This window comes from Labrus mixtus, chromosome 11 (assembly GCF_963584025.1).
Source record: "Labrus mixtus chromosome 11, fLabMix1.1, whole genome shotgun sequence".
Taxonomy (NCBI): Eukaryota; Metazoa; Chordata; class Actinopteri; order Labriformes; family Labridae; genus Labrus; species Labrus mixtus.
In genome coordinates, this window is record NC_083622.1 from 9,070,696 (window position 1) to 9,091,097 (window position 20,402).

Sequence of the window (20,402 nt, forward strand, 5' to 3'; positions counted from 1 at the left end):
AGTTTATGATGTCAACGTAGTTACATTTTAACTTATCTTTTATACATTTTAAGAAATCAGTGTTTATAATGCTACTCCGAGCTTCCCTAAGGGAGTCAAAAATGACCTAACATGCATTTCCTGCAGAATATCATCATGGGAACATTTGATTCTTTAAACTCAAGCTGTCAGGATCATATTTACTGTCGACCAGGGGCGTGTCGCCCCCCTAGAAATCTGATTGGCCACCCCAAAAATCCTTAAAAACAATCCTTGTTTTTACATCAATATCTATTTCATAAGACAGGAGCATAGGAGAGTAATGCACTCTGTCTTACTGGCAATGAACTAACTGGAAATGTGTCAGGACTAAAATATTGCAAGTTAGACTGCACACTTCAAATCTCTGTTAGTGCCACAGTCGGACCCCCCCAGTCAGAAAATTCAAGACACTCCCCTGCTGTTGACGACAAACACAAAGTGTCCTCTTAGTGAGGGAATTTGATCAGATATTTGGCCAATCTGGGAATACATTCCTTACGAAGAAATGTCTTAACAAATGTGTTCATAAAGTCGTCTGATAACACGTACAAAAAGATTTCAATCCGACTCCTGTAGGAAAATCTGAGAGCAGCTCAAAGTCGGGGTAACCTGAAAATGTTAACCTCTGCCTGTGGTAGCTTGTGAGGGGTCAAACTAGGGGTTCTTTAGGTGTCTGCATCCATTGCAAACATTTGTTTTGAAAAAAATCCACTCTCTTGGTGGACGAACGGCCACGCCCACTTTTACATGTACATTTAAAAGTAGCTTTATATGTTGATTTAAATATCTCCAAGTTAAAAAAAAATGGTGCACCACATTTTCAAATGTCTCAGGGGTCCAGGTATTAGTCTTCTCCAGACTCTACTGTTCCTAAAGTGGGGATTGGGACCCCCTGGGGGCTCCTGAGACACTGAGAGGGGGTCGTGAGATGCCTCCAATTACCAAATAAAAAAGTTTAATGATTTAAAATGGCAAAATTACCCATTTGAGAAAAAACAAAAATTAACAAAAGTAGTTGAATTTACAAAAATATACTTAGCAAGATTGAAATCAACAAATTAACTTGAATATATGACTTTCCCTTACTATCAGGAAGATCAGTGAACACTAAGGTCGGGTACATGTCAGTGTTATATTAATTTTTTACCTCAGAAAGTATTTGGTATTTGAAGAGTGTGAGGTCCGATCACTTTCATCTAACGGTAAAGAAAATAATATGTCAGTCTAAAAAATGTTCTCAGGCGTCTCCATAAGAAAGCTCTCTCACTCCTCGGTATCATCACAGGTTTATTAAGTGACTTTGTACAATACAAATGAAAAATAAAATTAAAAATACAGAGATGGAGTACATAGCCAAGCAGATTGCGGTGTTGACTCTTCATTTTCCACTGATCCGATCCTGCAGTGATTGAAACACTGTGTTTTTTTTAATTATTATTATTTAAAGCGTTCGAGGTCACTGTCGGAAATGTGAACGTTTGTTTTTCTTCTTCTCATCAGTGGACGCTGCTCTTAAGTCTCTCAGGAAGTTTCTAAACATACAAAAAAAAAAAAAAAAACCTTCAGCTGGCTCGGTATATATAAAAATAAACTAAAGTGAAATATAACACGTATGACGTTATAAATGGTGGTCCGAGGCTAGTGGGGGGAAAGCTAAACACAGAGGAGGAAAGAAGAAAAAAAAAAGAAACTTTAGCCATTTGTTGAAATCTAGAAAAAAGGCCCAAGGTGCTTTTCTTATTGTTTTTCTTAAGTTCAGGTTTTTCTGTTGACACTTTTTTCATTTTGAGGCCGTGCCGGGTTATAACCAGATACACTCTAAACAAACAGGATTAGTTAATGCCTTGTCCTCCTCTCACTTTAACACACCACAGAAGAAGAAGAGCAGGTTAAACATTATATACCGTCACTTTCATAATTTGCTGTAAACAAATACAAATCACCAGAACTTGATTGTACAACAGTCACACGACTCATGAGTTAATTCCACTCTCCAGAAAACTGTACACATCCGTCCTTTAAAAGCGACCTTGGGAGAGAAAGAAGAGAGCAGCAAATAAGGGGGGGGTGGGGGCGGGGGACAGTATTCAGTTATAACAACAATAACAATAATAATAATAACATCAATAATAATAATAATAATTAAAATAATAATGTGGGTTTGGCCTTTCTAAAAACGGGGTGTTTATGTCTGTCGGCACATTTAACACATTCTGTCGAGAACATGAGTCCCGAGGCAGCGAGGGGGGGGGCTCTGTGGTGGCAGTTCTGATCAGGAGACCCCCTCCACCTCCTCGCTTACTCGCTCCAGCGCTCCCTCTGGTGGCGGGGAGCAGAAGCACAGCTGTGCTGGCAAACAGAGCGGAGACCGGGAGAGAGGAGAGGGGGTAGAGGGGAGGAGGAGGGGAAAGAGGAGGGGGGTGATGTCAGAGCCACACACTGGCGTCCTGACCGGCAACGTTGGCAAACAGAAAAAACTTGAGTTGGGGTGGTCCTGCCGACTGTCTCTTAAAAGATCTTTCCTTTCTTTTTGTTTTTCTCCAGAGTCCTGCAGAAGACGAGAGAGACAAACAATATTTAATCATCAGTAACTTTTATTTACAGCGCCTTCTTTACTTTTCAGACCTTTGGGTGGAAAATACACGCATGCTCTGAAAGATCTGTTGGTTATGAGATAATATCACAAAAAAACAGCACGGAGTGATATAATCTCAGGAGAATGTTAAAGTAATAAGGACCAATGTGAGACCTCATTGTTCGGCTACAGAGAGGTTAAAACAGCTGAGACGAAGAAATGAAAACATGTAAAACATGAAGACATTTAGAGAAAATCAGAAGTTTTAGTGGGTCTTATGTATAGTCTTGTCCATCTGTAATGGAGGTTTTACACATTTTGGGGCTTGTGACCCCTAAAACAACAAAATGTGTACCTGGGGACTAGTGTTGAAATCAAGACCACACTAACTGAGACCAAGACATACCCGAGACCAGAGTGCTCCAAGACCAAGACATTTAGGGATCGAGACCGAGACAAGACCAAGACTAAGGCAGGGTGAGACATATTGTATATCTCTGAAAAGTCATCATCTTGTGTGCAGGGGGCGTGTCACTCACTTAGACCGTAACACAGGGAAGGTTGCGGCTGTAACAAAGGGGCGATAAAATACAACTACAAATGCGTTATTCTTTGATTAAGAAAGGGGCGTTAAAATGGAAATTGAATTGGAGACCAAGACCTTTAAAAAGTGGTCTGAGACCAAGACCGATCTTGAGTACTACAACACCACTTGGGACCATTGTCTTCGGCTCTATGTGTTCATCTGTTTTTCTCAGGTGAGGAGTTTAATGTGTCACAAATAAAGCTGCAGACTTGAGCAGTTTTCACATTATGCACTCCTGAAAATGTCTATATAATTTCAGGAGGACTGCTCCGGAGATTCTCCTGACCTGGCTGTTCACGTATGCACCTCACAGCGGGGGACTATCACTGTCAGACAGGAGGGGGGGGGGGGGGGGGGATTTCCCGAGGTAAGATGTGAGGTAAAAAAGACGCGGACCAGCTCACTCGGTCTTGCTGCGGAAAAAATACTCCAGGTGAAGTCAGAACAAAAAATTTGGATGATTGCGATCACACATGCAGCTTGTCCGGGAAATATCATGAAGTGTGAAAGCTCTATAGACTTTTCTGGCCTCCTGGACAGCACGGTTACCGGTGTAGTAGAAAACCTGATCCATCCTTCTGCAGCAGGTTCATACGATAGAACTAATGAATTACTGTCCTGCACAAACCTCCACTGAAACTAAAGCTGTAAGTCAATCCCACCGTGCATGACATCTGATCCTGGTTTTGTGTAAGTGGACGGCTGCACCATGAAGAGTGTGACAGTGAGTGTGGGTCGTACCTAGAGGCCTCCATTTTCTGCTGCTCCAGGCGCTGATTGGTCTCCCAGTTGGCTCTCTCATCCTCAAACACACGCCTCTTCTCCTCCAGCTCCTTATGCTGGGCCTCCAGGTTCTTCTTCATCTGCTCGTGACGCCGCTGAAGCTGCACACGGACACAAAGACGGACGTTAAACCACTGCTGCACATACAGACAGCAGAACATGTGAACTATGGAGTTTTTTTTAACACATTACAACTTCTTCAGTTATACTCAAAGCTGAGAGGCTTCCCTTTCTTAGGATGGACACAAAATATGTTTAATGTGTCAAATCTGGTAAAATGGACTTGAGTGCTTTTTTAGTCTTCTGACTACTCAAAGCGCTTTTACACCGCAGGTCACACTTAAACATGCCCACCCAATCTCACACACTGATGGAAGAGGCTGCTACTTAAAGGCACAGTATGTAGATTCTGCCTCCAGGGGGCTCTCAATCAATACAATTACAAAAGATGCCTTTGAGGCTGGTGGGGAATCATGGGAGTTCTCTTGGGCCGACATGAACAGATATGCCCGTTACAACTATAAAAGTGGTCAATTAATTAATTTAGATGTTTTAATGTAAACATGTAGGTGTTGCCCAAGGAGACATCAGACATGTGGCTGCAGGAGCTGGGGATCGAACCCCCAACCGTCCGGTTAAGAGACGACCGACTCAACCAACTGAGCCTAAGCCGCCTCTTGTAGCTCCCCTGTGCTGAAATGTTTGCCAGGGGGTCGTATTGATGGTGCAGTATATTGTTCTGCTCAGTTTTACAACTATATTCATTTCACACCTGCATTAATATGTATACACCTTTGGAGGACTACAGCTCAGACCCTGAGCGTCAGTATTTAACAAACCCAGAGTCTGTGTTTATGTGTGTGAGTGTGAGTTTTTTACCTCTGCTTCAGAGTCTTTGAGTTTCTGCACTTTTTCCTTGACTTTCATTTCAAACACCTGCTCCATCTCGATCTCCATCTTCTTCATCTTAGTCACGTGCTCTCGCCTCTCCTCCTCCATCTGGGCCAGAGGACTCCTTCACGAGGAGCACGTGAGAGCGCAACACAAGAAGACACACACACACACACACACAGATTTAGATTAGAACTATAGAGCACCACCATCAGTACTCTGCTACACACACACTCATCAAGAATTCCATCACTAGGAGATCGACGTCTGCATTTACTGAACTTGATCTGTTGTTTGTAATCAACTCAGCTCGAGGGACAAATTTGTTCTGTAGAAATCTAATTTAAGCATTTGTTATTCTCCTCTGCAGGTGTTAGCATGCTGATAAGAAACCAGAGAAAGAGATACTAAAGAGAGGAGACTAGGAGGAGCTCATTGATGTTCTGACTAACCAGCGGAAAGTAAAATATTATTTGTTTTTTCTCCAAGAGCTGACAGAAAGGCAACAAACTGACAGAAATCTAAATGTGTAAAGGACACAGATACAAATATGGACCAAAAGAAAACAACCTTTGACATCAATAGCCCTCAATCCAAATCGAGGCACAACATATTCAGGTTCAGGAAGGGAAGCTGTACATGAGAGGTAAAGTTTTTAGGAAAGAAGGAATCCCACAAGGCTGAGACAGGAACAGGAAACCAGACAGGAAACTCACAGAGAGCAAGAAGAACAACCAAAGCGTTGAAAATGCAAAACACCTGGCTGTGAGTGCAGGTGTGTGTGTGTGTGTGTGTGGGGGGGGGGGGGGGGGGTAAAGCTCACCGGGATGTTTGTTGCATTAGAGACCTGACATGAGATAAACGGAGCGGTAACACAGAATCAAGTCGTATTGTTTGCCTGATTTAAACTTATTTTAGTGCTGTTACAAACTAGTTAAACATCCCGTATCGGCCCCATTAATCTCGTATCGGTCGAGCCCTACAACAAAGTGCTTCATAAAGCGATTATCTGATGATGATTTAGCTGTGATTGGTGTCTTTACACAGATAGATGATCATGCATGTGCAGCTCAGGGTCAAATATAAAGATGTTGTTTCTCAGCAATCATTCCAGTCTCACTTTCTTTTTTTTAAAGTTGCTAGTCTGGCTGTAAACAAAGGAAACGAATTGAAGAGTCCTCTATAGCATTACCTCTGGATACAACAGAAGCTGATGCTCCCAGAGGCTATATATTATGTTGGGGTCAAGTGACAGCCCATGACGTTTGGAGAAGTTTCATCTAGAAGTGCTCAGAGACGGTGCACGTCCTCATGTGAAGTCAGAAATTTTCTGAAGTTGTAGCTTTGAGTGATTTAGTCGTAATAACATGTTAATAATTACTCCTAACCGCTCCACACACCTCACGTACAGGTCTTTAGTTTATTAGTAGAAGCAGAAGCAGCAGGTGGAACCAGCGTCGAATGCACCGATGAAAAGTATTTTGTTTTCCAGAAAAAAAAGAGAGACCATCGCATTCATAGCCGACAGGCTGTATTCAGAAATGTGTTAATTCACACTTTTCTCCTGCTGTTCCTGGAAAAATCTGCTGACAGAGGGAAGTTGGTTGGGGCTTGGAGGGAGAGGGGAGGGGGGAGGGGCTAAGTCAACACTGGAAAGGAAATCACCCGAATGCAGCCAACGGGGAGAGAAAAAAAAGGAAGACTGGAGGGGAATGAATATCAAACACAAGGGTCGCAAAAAATAAGAAAAAAATGACCACTTACATTCCTTCAACTGTGTCAAGTCTAAAAAACAAAAAAAAACACACATACAACCAAACACACACACATACACATACACACACACACACACACACAGAGACACACACAGCATGCTACAATGAGCTCATGCACAAAACAAACTTTCACTGCAAATGGTCAAAATAAAACAAAAGCCTTGAACAATGAGACGCTCTGCCTGGAGCCGAGTGTTGGAGATGATCTGATGTTTAAAAGTGTGTTAGCGTCAGCAGTGTGAGGCCGCTAGTCAGCTAGTAGTGTTACATGTTTATAGCTGAGTGAGTTAGCAGTTTGTGGTTTGCTTGTGCCCTCACAAACGAGGAAGCAGCACTGCACTCTGAATGAGAATGAGCGGCATGATTTTATGCAGAGTAGTTCATTAATAGGACACAACAAAAGCATGATCACTGAATGATTGTTGAACTTTACAGACAGAGAACGGATGGATGAACGAACTCCCCCAAAGCAATGTGTATTAAGTATGAATCAATGTGATCAAAGAAGAAAAAACTGTGTGATTAACTAATAGGTAAAACAGTGCTTTGATTCAAATCTTTTTAAAGGTCACATATTCTGTAAAATCCTCTTCACCATGTTCCTCTAACACTAATATGTGTCTCTAGTCTGTCTACAAACCCCCCAATGAGGAGAAAAGTCCATCCTCTCCATCTGTTGCCTGCTCCACTTTTCAGAAAATGTGTGCTCAAACAGGCAGTTCGGAGATTTTCCCTTCATGACATCACAAAGGGCAGTAACCCCTCCCCCAGGTGGGTGACACTCCCACAGCTCGGTGTTTGTTCTGCCCTCTGAGTCTGCCTTCTCACCGTAAACACTACGACATGGAACGAGAAAGCCCAAGTACACCCAAGCCCTTCCAGAGAGGGGGCGTGGTCAGACAGCTAATTTACATATTTAAAGGTACAGACACAGAAACAGCCTGTTCTGAGCAGGGCTGGAATAGAGGGGTTTATAGACATGATCAAATACAGGATCAGAGTGGATTTAGAACAAGAAACAGGAACATGAGCTGTTTTGAGGAGCTCTGAGACTTATTTAAACTGGTTGAAGAAGAGAATATGTGACCTTTAACCCTCCTGACAAACGGCTACAACCCTCTGCCAGGTATTTAACTCAGTCACACCCTAATAATACATATTCATGAATAACCCTGAGAATTAGAAAAATCAAATCAGATGAGTACAGAAAACCTCTCTCAACCATTTTAAGTAAAAAGAAAATAAGGTATCCTGCCTAGCTCATCAACAGCTGTTGTCTCTGTTGACCTTTGTCCGTTACTTACTTTGTGGACAGTTGACCTTTAGCTCTGTTGTTGTCCACTCCGTTGTAGGTTACGGCAGCCAGCTTCCTGCTGCGGTAATTTTCATAATGGACGTTGTTCGTCACGTCTTTCAGGTCCTGCATGTGAGTCCTGCAGACGAAGAATTCAAAATGTTTAAAGATTTCTTAAGACACAATTCTTCAACTGAACCTTCAGCTACAACATGACCTGATGGAGACATGAACTATCAGATAAACACTGAACTAGTGAGACAGTAAAGCAGCCTCGTTCTCTTAGCTCCCTGAAATGTTTTTATAAACGACAGCTAAAAAGAGGTTCTTTTTTTATTTTCAGTACCTGATGAGCATATCTCTGAGGATGGTGAAGTCGCAGTGGTCACTGTTTTCAACTAGAAGAGAAAACAAGAAGTCAGTTAACGGCTCTAATTATACAAACAACAAAAAAGTTATTTATACCAGCAGGGAAACACAGAGACAGAAGTAATATACACTTCCTGTTCTGTCATGATGCTCAGACGTTTTACAAATAAGCTTTTCATACAAGTTCTTCAGCCCCTCTCTGTTGTCATCAGTTTCTGAAATGTGTTTTAACCAAAGAATTTGATTATTTTTTTTAATTTTTATTTAAAGAATACTTTAAATATTAACGGACGAAGCCTGAGTGACGCCACCCGTCTGTTCCTGCAGGGGGTGCTGGAGTCCCATCGATGGTGGTCTGCATGTTGGAAAAGCTGTCTCACCCTAACTTTCAGTCAACCTAACGACAGGCTGAGAGCTGGAGCTGAGGCGAGTTTTAAGCCTCCTGACAAACTGTTACACCGCGCCCACCTGTCAATCAGGTCAGCTACACGCCTTATTGTGAATAACTCTTATCCTTCATCGAATCAAAACTTGATTTCGAGACATGAGCTAATCAGCCATATTTGTTTTTTTGAACCAGGCTATAAACATGTTAATCTCTGCTGTAAAAACAGGCTTTTTTGAATGGGTGTGTATGTGACTTCCTGTATTTCTGCAGCCAGCCTCTAGTGGACACTCAAGGAACTGCAGGATTTTTCACTACGGCATCGGCTTCATTTTCCAACACGGTGGCTTGCTGTGGGGTTTTTCTCCATCACTTCTTTACCTTATTATCAATATTAATTAATGTTTTCATTGTGTTTAATTAAAACTAAAGAGTCGTACCTTCTGCAACTCCCCAGGGATACTGTCTCCCTCGGACCCTCTTGCTGTTCACCTCAATGATGGTGTTGCTTCCTACTACAGCCAGCGGCAACTTGTCCTGTGTAAAAACAAAACAAACATTTTTTAATGAAGGTGGTTGAGTCAGAGCTGAGGAAAAACAGGTTTTATTTACATAATACGACGTTTGAGTTGACAGCATACCTTAATCTTCTTCACCAGCCTGTTCTCCTCTTCGTCATCCGTCTCAGGGAACTCGTAGATCTTTATCTTGTGCTCTTGGATTTCCCTCATGATCTTAAGGTGGAGAAGTAAAGATTTAGTTTAACAATCTTTGATCTGGAAAGGTGCCATCTGAGTTCATTCAAACAGACTCTATTCAACACGGATAAATCAAATTATCAGATTGAATATTTAGTTGTCAGACTTTCAAAGCTTCTGCATAACAGGAAACACTAATCAATCTTTCTTTCTGTATAAACTGAATCAGTCTGAATATAAGATGACCCTCGGTGTAAGATCAGTGTATGTCAAAGCACAGGTAATGTTCCACCTTGTTATTTTCCATCCACACAGACTGTGTCTCCTTCACACACTAAAACCTGCTGGTACATCCTCGCACATCATCTGCTCTAACTCCAAACCGGGTCTTCTTTACTTGGCTTTCCTTCCCGGTACATATTTTTGTCTTCATACCGATGGCGACCACAGTTAAACAAACACTGAGCACTTTTTCTGCAGAAGTTAGCAGCGGTGGAGGAAAGAACTGACCTGCTTCTTGAAGAGCTGGCATTCCTCCGGGGTGAGGGTGTCTGCTTTTGCGATCAGTGGGATGACGTTGACTTTCTCATGCAACCGTTTCATGAACTCGATGTCCAAAGGCTTCAGCCTGCGCGGAGATAAAGACACAGATTTATTCATAGTCCAACTGCAAACTGTGAGCCATTTCAAATCGCTCAAAATCTCTTCATACCACTAAATTCTTACTCCCATCTTTTAACTGATAGCCACTTTAGCATATTTAAGCTTAAAATAAATACAATGAGTTATGTTTTGTTTAAGAAACTGTGCATATTGGGGCTGTTTGCTTCTTCTTGGACAAGACATGAATACGTTGAGTAAAAACAAATATAGAAAAGTATCTGTGAATGATGTTGTTACGTTTAAGAATATGACCTTGTCGTCGTGAGACAGCACAGCCTTTTCTGCATGAGATCATTGAACATGTCTTTGGGTCTTCGAAGGAAAAACTGAAATTTCACTGTGAGTCAAAATCCCCCCACTGAAGAAAAACTCAATGCTGGTTTATTGAGAGAATTGAGAGTGGGATGCATGTTTGTCACGTCGCCAACAGCCACGCAGGTCAGTTCACAGCTCAGTGCCTCGCTGACACTCTGAAGGAAAACCTGCAAACAGCAGCTGACTACACAAACTGTTATCTGCCAGAGGAGCTATGGTTAAAACTATTTCAGTTTCACTATTTGTGTGATTAAAACTCTGAAATATTCACATCTTATGAGTGTTGTCTTCTGCAGAGATATCCAAGTGAAGTGAACAAACTAAATCATGTCTTAATTACAGTAAAAACAGCCCTGGAGGTCTGCCTGGACCCTTCACAGAGAGGCCATGACAACGTGCTGCTGACGAGTTGTAATTTGGAAAACCAACAACATCGACTTCCTGTGAGATTCAGAAACCTCTGGGGCGACACTGATCAAGTCTGTTGTTCAAATCATTTATCCATAAAGAAGAAAAAATCAATTCCATTCAAATTAACTTCCAAAAACAGAGAAACAACTTTGCGCTTCTATAAGACTGCACAAATCTAGCCAAATTGAGCTTATATGTAAGACCTCAGGAAATGTGCATACATTCACAACAATGATTAGGAAAGTTGAAGCACAAGAAAAAAATCCTTAAAAGGTCTAATCAGTGAGATGATAAAGTGACCTTACTATATGATCAGACATTAAGGAAACATGCTATGTTGAAGTGCTGGCTTCTCTGACAACAATGCAGCAGCCAGTATGTCCTCCTTCTAACTTTAGATTCTGGTCCTGAATGCTCTGGATTTGTTTGGACCAGAGAAGGTAGGCGGTTTTAAGGCACCCCCACACGGCCGTTTTGGACGCCCCTCGGTTTGCCAGATATGAGAGCAGTTATCAGGTCAAACCCAACAGGTGTTGCAGCAAGAGAACTGGTTCAGATAGAAGTGATTGTACCCGACCTAAAAAGTATCTTACAAAGAAAAATCTCAAATCTTCACATTTAAGAAACAGGATTTTTCCACTATTCTTGCTTTAAAATGATTAATGCATTATAACTCAGATAGAAACACATTGTTCAAATGTTTTCCTGTTGACTGACTGATCATACGACTAACTGTTTCAGCTTCACTGATGTCCATAAAACACTTCTCATAACGTTTGGGGAAGTCCGTGTCAAATGATCGAACCGAGGTTGATGTGCGTGATCTTTTCCTCAATGAGTCACCGACCTCAAACCTTTAAGAAAAAGCAACCAGTCGAGTTCAGCTGGGAGCTCAATGTCCAGATTGTCTCTCAATGTTGGAGGTCATTGTGCTTGTGTGTGAGATCACCCAGCTGCTGTTGTGAGGGGACGCTCTGTCTGTCTATAGCCGAGTGTGTGTGTGTGTGAGAACATACGCTGCCCATCCTCAAGGCTGAAGTACAGCTTGTGTGGTACAGAGGACAGGCTTGTACAAAAACAACGTCTCACAGAGAGGACAGACGGACTGACAGACAGACCGAGGAAGAGGAGGAAAGGAGGACAGAGGCTCGTTCATTGTTTACAGTCGGTCACGGTCAACAGCTTTAAGGGCGTGTGAGCACACGGGAAACGACTGCATCAACACAACACTCCCCTGAAGTGTTAACCAGCACAAGCTCCTTTTGTCTTTTTCTTTTAAGCTTCAGATCCGTGATGAAGGACAAGCTGTCATATTAGTATCATTTTAAACCCAATTCAGGGCAGGAAGGAACCTGTGAAGTTTCTCACTTTTGCTACTTCCCCACTTTCTGCAGTTTGAAAGAGCAGTGCACGTACACAAACGTTTTATTAAAAGGGGAAAGCACAAGCACATCTTGGCTGTCAATGCACTACGGAGGATCTGGTGGCTTGGAAATAATACACATTAATATTAAAATTCCCCAAAGTCACTTCTTTTTTAAACATTCGGCGATCACTGTATCAACAGCTGGGCCGTCTGCCAGCGTCTTCAAGCGTATCGCTGGTGTCCTCCCACCATTTTTCCCCTTCTGCGAGCTTCATGTTTTAACCCCCTGACAAGTCGACTCAGTCTCATGAGATCATTTGGAGTAATAGCCCGGGGGAGACAAAGTAAGACAACACAAATATGTTTACAGCACACACTCGGGAGCTGCAAAGCATTGACCTCTAATTCATGCTGACGAACAAAGAGCTGCCTCCGAGGCAGGAAGGAGTTAGTTGACTTGCAGAAAACGCTGAAGGAAGACGAGCTTTATGAGCCGTCTTCATATTCTTTTTCCAGGCTGCAATGCTACGTTGGATTTTTGAGATAATAATAATGATTATAGCGTTGAATAATCCATTGAGTGCTACTTTGGTGGCAGATTTACAGATAATCTAAATATTCGAGTACTGGCTTTACCTATGAACAAATACAAGTACTCGCTAATTATATATATTAGGGGCTTTATTCAGTTAGGCCTCGTGTCCAGCTAGCGTTTCTTTCTGAGCACCAGCGTCTTTTTTCAATTGTTTTCAATGAGTAGAGAGCGTACGCAGCAGAATGCGGTCCACTGTTCATGCTTTTCTGTCATCTCTTGTTTTGTAGTGAACGGGGAGGTAACACTGCTCACACTATCACCAAGTGGCTCTGAATAAAAGCGACTCACCCGTGTCCCGAGGGGGCGATGAAGTACAGGCAGCAGTGGATCCGGCTGTCCGGCATCTGTCGTCTGTTGACCCGGGACTCTGAGTTCAGGTAGTCTTCAAACTTGCTGTCTATGTGGTCGATGATCGGCTGCCAGCTGGGTAGTGAAAAATACAGTTATGATTAATTAAATTAGCTTGAATGTTTTTAAGATTAGTTCGGGATTGACTGTCCTTACCAGTTGCTGTTATCGACAGCATCTCCGAACCCGGGGGTGTCGACTATAGTGAGAAGCAGCTGGACGCCTCCTTCTTTTACTAAAACTTTACATTGTTCAACCTGACACAGGGAAGAGATCAAAAGGGAAACATTCACTCTTTTCATTTATGCCACAGAATGTGAAAATATATCCCTGGAGGTGGGGTGCTCCTATTAGTGGAAGCTGAAATCATATATTCCTCAGAGAAAACACTTAAAGCTAGCAGCATGTAGCAACACGCCGCCCCACACTGTGCTATTAGCTAGCTATGCTGGGAAACCAGAGGAGCACACGGGGCATCTGGAGATAGCAAAGCTGTCAGTCAGCAGCCAGACAGATAAAGTGAAGCACTCGAGGCACTTAAGTTTGGGAACAACGTTGTGTAATTGAGGGAGATGGCATTTATGGCCGCAGCTGTCTGACAGTCTGACTTGTTTAAACCAGGAAGAGAAAAAAAAAAAAAAAGAGATCATATTGCACGCCTTGAAGCCTAAATCCGAACTTCATGTTTTTACAAATAAAGTCAGCTCCTAAAAGCGCCGTTTAAAACAAAAGCAAAAATCACAAATAAATTCTACGCTAATCAGTGAGGCTTGCTAATATTGAATCTTATCATTGTGCGTATCATACGGGGGGAAACGGATCATTCTTCTGGTTTTTAAAACGTCGAGGCTCTCTGGTATGTGGGATATATTTGGTCATAACTAGGGCCCGACTGATATGGGATTTTTGGGTCTGATATCGATATTAGGGAGTTGTAATCCATATAGCACACTCTGCTGGTGAAAGAGAACTTCTAGTGTAATACAATGATACATAAACTGGTGTTAAAATCTAGTAATATGAGTGCTTATCTGTGATAAAAGTAGCCGATACCGATAGTCACTGGTTATGCTCTAGCCAAAACTAAATCTAAACTCCAAATATCTAAATAAAGAGGTCAAATTAAAAGGATGACTGTTTGACTATAATACAGATCATTATAAAACGAAATAGTAATGTAAAGCTATCATTTGAAACGTCAAGTGAGTGAAGAAAAGAAATCTAAATAAAAAGGCTCAGATGGAAATGCTGGAGTCCTCTCTGTCACTTTAAGAGTTTTGCTTAAAACGCTTTTTCACCGTTAATGCTCGTGCTGCTGTAACTGTAATCGCGCAAACAAAGAAGTTTGATGTTTCTAGAATGATCTCAGAGGAGTTTAGGGCAGTTCATCTTTGTGGGAACAAAACTGTTAAAAACATTAAGTAGGTTTTTCTGTCGTTAAGACGGGTGTGATACGAGCTGCTTCTGATGCAGCTTTGGTGAGTTTGTGGCTCTACTTTCAAAATAAAAGCCTCTGAGAGATGGTTTGGAGAGCTGCCATAGCCGCTGCTGCTGGCTGAGAGAGATTTACAAGCCAACGTGAAAAGACATTTTTAAACTTTGATGTTTGGTCGACTTCTCGCTGTAGAGAGTGTGTTTCAAATTCAACACTATTTCTGTTTTCTTTCGCTGCAGAGCACGGCAACGCTGCCTGCAGCTGTGTTTGTTGAAACAGTGTACTTAGGTTGTCAAAAAGTCCAAAACTGAAGTACATTTTTGATTCCACGTGTTTTAAAGTGATACACTCTCCCATTTTTTTTTATGTGCATTTACATTGACTTGAGTATCTCGGTTTTGATCGTTTTTTTTTTATTATCCCGTTTTTGTGTTTGTGCATGTTAACATCATATCCCGATTTGAGAAACTGGGATAAGCCCTTATCCTGACTCTTAAAAACCTGATTTTGCTACCTTAAGAACTTAGAAAGAAACAGGATTCTGTGGCATGTATACGCTTCACCCCGGCTTCTGACAGCTGACGACTACCTGCACAGCCAAGTGATGTACCAGCATTCATCTCAGAGTTTAAAATTTGTCACAGGAAATAAGATGCAGTCATCAGAAACCGGGATAGTAGTGTTTATCATGTATACAGGGATATGAATATCCAGGTTATCTGTGAGCATGTGAACACCATATCCTTAATATGATCAAAACCCGGATGTGGCTCAAAACCGGGATACTCAAGTTCACTTAAACACGCTCACTGATCAACAGTATCCAAAGGGACTGAAGCTTTAAATAAAACTACAAATCTTTAGTTATATTTAATCCAAAGTTGCCAAAAGCAAGAGAGGGAGAGAGCAGTGTTGGTCCACTCAAATACAACCCTGGGAAAATACTTAATTACCGACACTTCTCAAGTCCTTTTAGTGTTTTAAAAAAAAATGTGAAAGTTGCGTTGATGTCTCTCACAACAGACAGAGAGCAGAGGAGGTGACTCTGTAAATTGCACAAATACGTAGTAGTAATAGTATTTGTGCAATTTAGACCGTGTGCAGGAGATGGCTTGCAATTTTTGGTAATTAAAACAAGAAATAATCGAACACTGGGTGTCTAGGACGTCTACTTTGTTCTTGTGAAATCAAACCAGGTCGATTCACGACAATCCTGCCGTGTATGACATCTAAACTCAGAGTTACCAAAACGTACCTGTACGGTCTTTTTAATACGATGTGAGGGTCCAGGATACTCTGCAGAATATAAGTCCGTCAGGAACAGAGAGTTGATCAACGTGGATTTGCCCAACCCTGACTCACCTGGGAAAAGTAAAAGAAGAATTAGTTAAACCTGAGAGAATCATGTTAGGGTTATAAGGTTTCCAAACAGTAAATCATTGCACAATGTTGAATAACATATTGAGAATGTATACCCCAGTGTCCTGCATCTCATCCACATAAAGCTCACTGTTGACCTTCTTAAGACAATCAAAAGCCAAGTGTCTATCCGAGGATGAGACTGACATTTGTCCAACACATTAATCTATTTGGTTTAACAGTTGAGAGGCTAAGGAAACAACACAGACAAAGGCCCTTGTTATTTGCAGCTGACTGGCTGTGTGGTCCGGGAGGCTTCTCAAGCTTGGTCGGCCATTGTGCGCCCAGTTTCCAAGCTCCCGGTGAAAAGAATCATTAGTGGAAATGACCACTGACACCGCCTGCCTTGGCCGACGGCCACGAGTCAATATTTAACAAGCCAACATTTACACCAGAGCGACAGTCAGAGCCCAGCACGCATCGTATCTTCAGTCTGTGGCGTGTCACTGTGTGGTAAGGGTACGTGCATGTTCATTTTACTGCAGTTTGAGGCGATGACAGGCCTGTGAAATGAGCTGCTCTGCAATGTGTGAAGTGAACAGGTTGTTGGGTCATGTGTGTCACATGGGCAGAGCAGACGTGCCAGTCACTGCTGGTAATGCCATTCCCATCTCTCTCTCTTTCTCGCCTTCCCTTCCTCTATCTTCCATCGTCCTTTCCTCTTTTCACAGCACACTGGTGACGCATTGCCTTTCGCAACGGGGACATGTGGGCTCACAGCTTGTTGGAGCCAAAAAAAGCTGAATATTGTGTGTGATGAGACCAGAAAAACAATGGCAGGCATTGAACTACCACCAAGCCCAGAGGACCCCCCCCCCCCCCTATTCTTCGTTACTAGATGCAATGCCATTTGTATCTCCTTTGAAATGACTCTCAAAACGCAGCTTTTTGTCACAACACATTGTAGCACTAACAAACCCCAGAGGACTACTTAGTCACCAACCGGCAGCTTTAACAAAGGACACTGCAAAGAAGAGGAACAAACCAAACCAAAGGACTTCATCATGAGGATGATCTAATGCAAGTACCAAATAACAGCAAAAAGGCTGCAAAACACCATCACTATTATTTTTTCTATATTTCCCAAAGCTCAAGAAAGCCTATTGTAGATTTTTGTTCTGTCCACAACCCGAAGATTTGCAATTGGCTGACTTTTTATAGGAGTAAAGAACCCTTCAAGTATTCACATGTTAGGATTGAGTATAACTACGTTTCTCTTGACAGTAATGAAATAATGCACAGTTGCAGAAATGTAAACACTGTAAACATGGGGCCTTTAGAAATGAAGTGCGGAGAACGCAGCGGGAGATAGGCTATTCTTAGAGGCATGCTGGGTAAAAAAGACTCTTGTTGGTCCCACCACAGGAAATGGTTTTGACCCGAGGACTTTTTCCCTCCAAACAGGGACTGATCAGCTGAGGAGGACTTTGGCCTGGTGTCAAATACCACATCCAGGCATTTTTAAAGAATGTCTGCATGTTTGACAAGCTGAGAGCAGCTTTTGATAAATCCATCTGGAGTCACAGTTTTAACGACCTGACATAAAAAAAAAGATGTTTTTAAAAATTTAAAAAGCAATGCAACAGTCTTCTCCTCACTACAGAGCTGGGGGCACACGCACACACACACACACATACACAATCTGCCTCTCGCTTAAAACCAAACCGCAGAGACAGACTTTAAAACGCCAACCGCGACAACTACAATGAAATGATTCATCTAAAACAAGGGCAAGCAGAGGGCTGAGCAGCGTGTGTTCTTACCGACGACCATCAGGGTGAACTCAAAGCCCCTCTTCACAGACTTCCTGTACACTTGGTTTGGGAGGCTTGCAAAGCCAACATATCCTTCCAGGTTCTTTTGCTGCTGTGAGACAAAAACACAAACGTTAAAATCATGAAGAAATGTAACCTCGATCCTTATCGTAAAGCTTACAGAAAGGTTTAAAAATCACACTGTTCTCACATGTTGACATTTCTAAGCAACTGAAGCCTGATGAAAACACTCTAACCCCAATACAGATATTGGTCTGACAAAATCTGACGACTTCTCAAATTATTTCTAAAATTCTTGACTTTTGGCGCGTTCCATTTCAACTCAGAAGACGGAAATACAGAGTTGGGAGAACCTTCAGTAGTCCCGAGTTAAAACCCAACATGGCTGCTACGTGCATCAACAGTAACATTTAAGCTGTACATTATAGTGTTTATTAGCAACTTAGTCCGAGTTTTGTGTAATTACATCAAACAGATAGTATCGTGCAAGTTCTATCTGTGAACATGTCGTCATATTATTTTCACGCACAAACTATCACATAGTGTTTTGTTATTGCCACCGGGTATTCGCTAACAAAACAAAAAGGTACTCCTGGAGGCGTCCATGTTGCTTGCCCGACTTGTTGCAAACCCACAACTGGAACGCAATTAATTGGAATGTGACGGAATTCACAGATTCTAGATTCGAGATAAATGGAACGTTCCGTCTGCCCAGTATCCCTTGCACCATGTAATCATTCCTGAGGACAACTGGGTATATGTTTCTAATCTATTTTCTCACATCAATGCTTGTCCATGTGCAGTACACGGCTCAAAAATTAACACATTTTATGATATGGCACACCACGTCTAACATGACAGTTAGATTAGTTTTTAGTTTTAGTTATAATTGTGCAACCATGAGTCATACTATTTTAAAAGTACCAGTTCTTTCATTAAAACATTGAGTTTAAACAGTGTCTGTTACTTTAATTATTTTGCAGGGAGGTCATACAGATCGTTGCTATACTCACAGCTGTTTTGTGTAGATCAATATGGTGCAGTCCCATCCCAAAGTGCAGGACGAGCCAGTGTTTCCAGGGTCAGCCAGCGATGGGAGAGAGAGCACAAAAACAAAAAAAGCAACAGGGAATCAATCTCAGGCCATCTGACAAACAACCCATTCTGTCTCCAGAATCAGTTTCCAAAGCTGAGAGGCCTGGGGGCAAAATGATTCATGATCCGGGCTACGATAATAGCGTAGACAGTTGGCCAGTGTGGTACATATTCCACCCCACTTGCTCCTTTAATGTCAGCACCACCATAAAGCAGAGGCCCATTCTCAGATGCAGCTTTTTCTTTTTCGCCTGTGGCAAGGAGAGCATTTCTGGAACTTACACTTGAGCATCTCCTGCCTACTTACAACAGCCCACATGTCTCCTGCGTGACGCTGTGACTTAATGTCCTGATTTGCCTGCAGGATATTCAGTTTAATCTCTGCAGAATCACACTGCAGATATACGAACTACAGCAACACCACCAATCACGTTTTATCTCAGGTGAATTAATGCATATGATAAGGCTGAGAAAAGGTGTGACACGTGTCATTTTAAAATGACAGCCGTCTGCTTCCTTTCAGACAATGTCTGACAGGTCTGCTGAAGGAAGTGGTTGCAGATGGGTGACATAGCAACAGTTTCCTGACGCAGATCTTTTTTAAAAAGTTCTCGTTAACAGAACAGAGCTTGTTGTTCCAGTTAAAGTAAACAGCAGGTTAAATATTCAGAGTCTGTCTCTTTAAAATGTCACATGTTACCAGAAGGGACAGCTTGACTTTTGTTTAAAAGTTATTACACTTTAATTAATGGATCTTACGTCAGACTCCAGACGTCTCCTGGGTAATTAAGTCCATCACTATTTTTTTTTGTCACTCAACATAACCTATTAGCAGCAGTGAATTTACAATCTAATTAAGTCTGTGGTTGCTTTTGGGTCAATCATAGGCACTCGATGACATCTCAGCGTCAAAATACCTGTTGAATAAATGCTAACAGCGTCTGCTGTGTCCATGGCAACCAAGACTCCACCATGCTGCAAACTTGGATTGATTACAAATGCAGCGCAGCTTTGCAGTGTATTTTCCTACGCGCTATTATAAGGAGTGTTTGCTGATTCAGGACTAAAATCTAGCATCTATATCTTAGACTAAGGAAAGTCAATAAAGCAAAAATGCATACGTTTGTAGACAAAACTGTCTAGTTTACGATGCTGGAGCAATGGTAGGAGACGTTTTAGGGGATGTCTTTTAAGTTACCTAGCTACGCTTCCACAGGCAAAAGTAGCCTAACCCTCTTAATCAGAATAAGCTTTTCAGTTGGATTTTTAAAATCTCTGTATTAAGCAAAGCCAACGTGGAATTTTGTGCCAAAAATATCTTGAGTTCAACCAAGGTGTGTGGGAACAAACAGGGATGCAATCCTTTTGAAAAGAAACAGACTACAGGAGAAAAACCACACCAGAGGAATTCAGAGCCAAGTCATCTCCTGTTCACAGATAGTTATCAGTCTGTTAAAACAATGATAACTTAAGTCCCCCCCCCCAAAAAAAATCACCTGATAAGCATTTTGTTCCAGGTAAAGTAAACAGCAGGTTTAATATTCACAAGTGTCCATGTTTTGACTTTTTTTTTTTTAAGATCCCTCAGACTCTTCAGACCTGT

General features: G+C 41.9%; 1 protein-coding gene across 1 annotated transcript; it reads right to left on the reverse strand.

Annotated features, from left to right (window-relative positions):
• Positions 1-1,295: 1,295 nt before the first annotated feature.
• Positions 1,296-17,873, reverse strand: septin7b (septin 7b; the record flags this gene model as incomplete). The annotated part of the gene is made up of 13 exons (XM_061049405.1): positions 1,296-2,569; positions 3,924-4,066; positions 4,845-4,980; positions 6,621-6,641; positions 7,936-8,064; positions 8,272-8,323; positions 9,120-9,216; positions 9,321-9,413; positions 9,888-10,005; positions 13,016-13,150; positions 13,232-13,332; positions 15,766-15,872; positions 17,693-17,873. Coding segments are annotated over 13 exons (1,353 nt in total), but the record flags the coding sequence as incomplete, so codon positions are not given.
• Positions 17,874-20,402: the final 2,529 nt, after the last annotated feature.